This window comes from Festucalex cinctus, chromosome 11, assembly GCF_051991245.1.
Source record: "Festucalex cinctus isolate MCC-2025b chromosome 11, RoL_Fcin_1.0, whole genome shotgun sequence".
Classification (NCBI taxonomy): Eukaryota; Metazoa; Chordata; class Actinopteri; order Syngnathiformes; family Syngnathidae; genus Festucalex; species Festucalex cinctus.
In genome coordinates, this window is record NC_135421.1 from 20,316,927 (window position 1) to 20,322,926 (window position 6,000).

The 6,000-nt window shown below is 40.5% G+C and overlaps 1 protein-coding gene across 4 annotated transcripts in view; it reads left to right on the forward strand.

Annotated features, from left to right (window-relative positions):
* LOC144030066 (hyccin 2) overlaps positions 1-4,207 on the forward strand; it is a 33,727-nt gene extending 29,520 nt beyond the window's left edge. For all 4 annotated transcript variants that reach the window (XM_077535995.1, XM_077535997.1, XM_077535996.1 and 1 more), the window contains one exon: positions 2,249-4,207. In XM_077535995.1, the coding sequence (XP_077392121.1) occupies positions 2,249-2,892 (644 nt within the window). In that variant the 3' untranslated portion in view covers positions 2,893-4,207. The remainder of the gene's footprint in view (positions 1-2,248) is intronic.
* Positions 4,208-6,000: the final 1,793 nt, after the last annotated feature.

The window sequence follows — 6,000 nt, forward strand, 5'->3', positions numbered from 1 at the left end:
CAAATATTCTGCACCGACAGACATGAATGAATAATGTTGAGTTTTGCTGTAGTGCATCATAATAAGATGTGATCGAAATATTTATGACTTATGTAACTAATGGAGGTCATCAACATAATAGACAGTTGTATGCCGCTGCAACCACAATAACAAACATAATGTTTCGTAGATGTTGCAGAGGTTGAGGACCTTTTAAAAGTCATAGTATGCTCTTCATATAAAATATTGTATAAAATATTGTTGGCTCACAATCTTTCAGGGCTGCTCGATTATGGTAAAAAAAAAAAATAATGAGAAAGATTATTTAAATGATTATTTTTTGGTACAAAACAAGAAAATAAGCATATAAAAATATTAAGATTAATTAAAAAAATAGAAATACAGTAATTATCTAAGTTCCTTTTGGACCAAACTGAATTTATAATAATATATAATAATAATAATAATAATAATAATAATAAATTATTAATTTATTTGTGTTGTCAATAACTTGAAGTGCACTGTGCAGTCGGACTATCATTTATTTTTTGGTACAAAATAAGAAAATGTTTAAGCATTTAAAAATATTAAGACTAATTTAAAAAAATTGAAGCACTATAATTATAATTTAAACAACTCAAAAATTTGTAATAATCTTTTTTTACGATTATGCTGATTTTGTAATTCTGAAGTGTAATACTTGCAATTGTAATTGAATTTCGATTCACAGCCCTACAATTCTCTATTGTAGACCAGTTTTATTCTGACCTAATTGGTCTTTTGGTCCACAAATGTTCCCATAAATTGGATGTATAAAATTGTACAAAATGTCTTGGGGAAAAAAGGAATCCAGGGTGCTTATTACTTAAGACATGAATATCTACTTTTGACCAATATTCTGATCAGTCGCGGACACATTTGAAGCATCCATGTTGTGTGTGTGTGCGTGCTAGCCGGTGCCATTTCGCGCATTGGCCGCAGTTGCCTCGCAGACTTGTCAGCATAAAACGCTGCGCCATCAATCTCACGAGGCGTTTGGAGCGGCCTCGGCACTCTCCGCAGATTAGCAGGCTGGACTCGGCCGGCCAGTCATGTGACCAAGCAGTGCTGCAGGAGGAGTAAATGATGGATTGGGGCTGGAGAGCATGCGTCTTCCCCCTGCCCTCATGTTCTTTGCATGTGAATACGGCCCCTTTTCTGCCCCCCGTCTGTTTAGCTTGCTTGTTCCGACAGTTGCATGATGGAGACCGACGGCTGTCTCTCTTGACCGTGCTTTTTTATCTAACTGCCTTTATCCCCTCTAACCACAAAATGAGGAGGCTCATTTGTTTACATGAATGCTGAGCCTGATATGAAGTTACTGAACTGTCACCTACCGCACGGTTATCGAGAAATATGTTTTGGCTTAGGTACAGTACCGCACAAAGTCTTGGGCCTGCTCAATTTTTTTAAATGACCCTTTTCACAGCAGTTATATAATGCCAGCCATTTGCGCTGGGTATCGATTAGGGATGTAACGATACCAGCAATATCGTGATATCGCGTTACTAAATCTTCCACAATATATCGTCGTCGTCATGTCACGATATTAAAAGCAGCGCATCTGTTCCAAAAAAAAAAAAAAAGTGAGGTTGATTTGCATTTGTACAGTTCTAGCACCCTCTGGTGGCTAGTTTTTTAGTGCAGTTTAATTTTCACAAGGCATGTTTTGGCACTTATACGTTTCAAACATTAGTGCCTCAATATATATATTATATTTATGTATTATATTTATATATAGTTTTATATTTTCATTGCTGTAATGTACAAAAATACAACATTGTTTTTTCTTTTTAGTATGAGCTCATTTTTTTTACAATATTGTGACCTTCTTTTGTATCGCCAAAGTCCCCACAATATCGTGATACTTCTCGTATCATGAGCGTCATATCGTGATAATATCGTATAGTGATGTTTTGATATCGTTACATCCCTAGTATTAATTAGCATTATGATATTTGGAGGTTTTACGAAATTCATCCACATTGCCCAAAATGTGTTGGAAAATAGCATGTTTTGTGTGGGAAGCTAAAACAACTCAAAAAGTGGCCTATGACTTTAGTGCAGTACTGTGTAACTTCACAAGACTCGGTCGGCTCAAGGTCAGTATGTTCGGTCTTGAATTGTTTGTTGCAGAGCAAATGACGCTGTTTGATCTGAGCTGCACTTTTTTATTTTTTATTTGGTTCTATTATTTAACACTTAACAAAAACCAATACGATCATCCTAGATGCGGACGGCATGAGCGGTGGCGAGGATTCCTTCAACGCCAACGACCCCGACGAGGGTTTCTCCTCCGGGGCGTCCAACAGCAGCCAGCCCTGCGGCACCAGGGCGAGCGGCGGCGGCGGCGGTCCGAGGACCACCAGCCTGAGTAGCGGCGGCGGCGGCAGCAGCAGCATCAAGAAAGCCATCGCGGCCCGCCTGTCCCGGGACAAGGAGCGAGATAGGCCCGAGACGACGAAGCAGGCCGACGTGTCGGCGGAGGTCAAGCGACAGCACCAGAGGAAACCGTCGCCGCCGGCCAGCATCCGACTCGACGCCATCCAGTTGAGTCCCATCAAGAAGCACCTCAGCTTCCCCTCTGGACCGCCTCTGGTACGGACTGGCAGCGCCTCCTCAAGCAAGTCTTTTGACTGCATGCCCTTCAGCCTGAACGGCAGCAGGCGGGAGCAGGAGGGCGGCGTGGGCGCGGGCTCAGCCGAAGACGGCGAGCGACCCGCCGCCGCCGCCGGCTCCCACCGCCACTCCACCGTCAGCCTGCAGGAGGGTCAGCTGATCAGGCCGGGCGACCCCCTGCTGTCCCCCGGGGCTCCGCTCACCAAGCAGTCCCGCTCCCCCAGCTTCAACATGCAGATCATATCGCAGGTTTGACATGGACAGTGGATATAGCGAATGTCTACACACCCCTGTTCAAATGTAAGGCATCTGTGATATGAAAAAAAAAAAAAAAGAGAGACCATGAGGACTCATGTGACCTATGTGATCTATACAACTCAATTGAAAACAAAAAATATATATATTTTTTTGATAGGGGAGGTACCAGTAAGATTGGACTATAAAAATGTCAGTGAAAGCCAACTAAAACGTCCGAACTTCATCAGGTTTATCAGAAGTGTTTTAATTGGTGGCAAGTGAGTGCTGAATAGGGGTGTGAATTGCCTCGTACCTGACGATTCGACCCAAATCACAATTTATAGGTCACGATTCGATACAGATTAATCCCGATACTATGTCACAATGTCGATTATTGCAAAATTTTTTTTTAACTCAAATTTAGACAATTCTATTCAGTAAACGCGTACATGTACACTGTAAGATTTGTATGAACATGTATTTATGTGACACTTTAGGCTTATAACTGTAAGCCACTGCATTCAACAATCAGGTTGCAATCTGTTTCATGTTTGCACAGAATTAAAATAAAATATTAAGGCCTAATGTTCCATTAATACAACATTTTTCCATGCTTAAAGTGTCCTAAGTAAGAATTGTTGAATATTTCCATCAAAAATTGATGTTTAAATATCCAATTGGCCGCATATTGAATCGATGCGAGAATTGCGCGCTGTAATATCGCGATATATTGCCAAATTGATTTGTTTTTAACACCTCTAGCGCTGAATGTGATAATTCTGAACATGGCCGCCACCTCAGTTTTGGGGGTGTGCACACTTTAGGAACCAGATACATTTTTGTCACACTCCCGAAAATAGTCATACAATTCTATCGACTTGTTCATTTACTAGGTCACATGGTCTAAAATCTTTCAAAAAATGTTATTACCACAAAATCCTGGCATTTTCGCCGGGGTGTGTAGACTTTTTATATCCACTGCATGCGCGTGGATGTGTGTGTCTGTGCATCTTCAATCGTGCGTAAGAGGTCATTAATGCCTCGGTCTCCCGAAAGTGGGGAATGTCTAGGCCGGATTCTCGGCTCTGTGCGGTGGTTCGACGACATTTCACACATTTTAGTTTGTTCAATCAGCAATAACGGAAGACGTCGTTACTCTTCGTCGTCCTCATTCCCGCCCCCAACATTCCCGGGCCCACGTGCAATCGCTCTCACTAGCTTATTCCTTCCTGTTAATGACTGGGTTTTTTTGTAAATCATATATATATATATATATATATATATATATATATATATATATATATATAGATATAGATATATATAGATATAGATATATTAGGGGTGTTTTAAAAAAAAATCGATTCGGCGATATATCGCGCGATTCTCGAATCGATTAAAAAAATCGATTTTTTTTTTTGTTTTTTTTTTTTTTTTTTTTTTTGTAAGAGCTCAGAATTGTTCATTCGGTAGTCTTACCGATTCAACGTCTTATCATCATTGCCTTTTTTTTTTTTTGTGTGTGTGTGTGTGAATCGATTTTTAAACTTCCATTTTTAATGGAAAAATATTCAACAAAACGTCTGACTTCGGGTTAGGATTCACACCTTGAGCATGGAAGAATGTTATATGAACGGAACATTAAGCCTTAATATTTTATTTTAATGCTGTTCAAACATGAAACGGATTACAACCTCTATAAGACTGAAATTTCAGATAAATAAATAATACATTTTCATATAAATCTTACACTCTACAAGCTTACTGATTAGTATTTTCTAAATTTGAATGAAAAAAAATCGCAACAATCGACTTATAAATTCGTATCGGGATTAATCGGTATCGAATCGAATCGTGATACGAATCGAATCGTCAGGTACTAGGCAATTCACACCCCTAATATATATATATATATATAAATATGATTGAGGAGATTCCAGTTCTTTTTTTTTTAAGTGACAATCCAAAGAAAGACGGTAGGATGTTTAAGTCAGAACATGTTATATATTTTTTTTATGCTAAATAATGTGCAGTTAAATCTGTGCTGTCAAACCGAACTGGAATTGACTAGGAAGTCCCAATTTGGTTAACTGGACTTGAGGAAATCACTACTGAGGTCATAATTACCAAATATAAAAAATACATATATATATATAGAAATATATATACCGTATGTGTGTGTGTGTGTGTGTGTGGGGGGGGGGGGGGGTTAAAGCATTATAGACAGGTTTATGCATTGAAACAAGTCACTGAGCGGGTATGCTGGCCTTTTTCTGCCCTCTAGTGGCGAGTGGCTTTCACAGCATCCTAGTCTTGTTAATACAGCAAGTTGTCGTGGAACATTTTTTTTGCTCTACCTCATCACGTTTTGTTCACCTTCTGCTGGTCAAGGAGCACTTGAATTATCGTGTTTCATCATGTGGTGGCCCAAAGGTGTTCATTTACGCCCCCCCCCCCCATCTAGTAAGGTTCATTCGAAGCAACAATTGGATCCATGGAACTGCTCGCTCTAAGATGTCTTAATTTTTTTTTTTTTTTCGTTTGTAAGTGCAATTGTTTGAACGGGCTCCTCACACTCTCCGCTGGCCTTACGTCAACCCCCGCCCGAGCGAGCCTCAGCGTCGCTCGCCCGCATGCTTGTCGTATATCCACAAGGGGGTCAGCCCCACCGTTCCTTTTTTTTCACCACACGTGCCAACACGCGTCCTGTCCTTAAACGTATTTGCTCGCATGTCTTAAGTTGAACACAGTTTTGATTTTATTTTGTTTAATGAGCTGAGGGGCGACCCTCGGTAGTGTACATAACTGCACTTTTTTGCCCTTGTCGTCATACTGTGTCTTTTGAAAGCGAGGTTACATGGTGATTGTACATACTCGTTGGCTGTAAATGACGTTTACGGGGACCAGCTGGATTGTTTGCGATGATCTCTCTTGTGTCCTCTGTCGTAAAAATATGCATGTGGCATTGCAGGAAATGAACACCCGCCATTACGTAACATGTGTTGCACACCACCCTTTGCCTATTATGCTGCATTCGAGGATGGTCGGAAGTTGGACTTTTCCGAGTTCAAACCAGGAAGTGTGTACGGAAACGCCCCGTCGTCGTAAATTCCACTTGCGAAGTCGGAA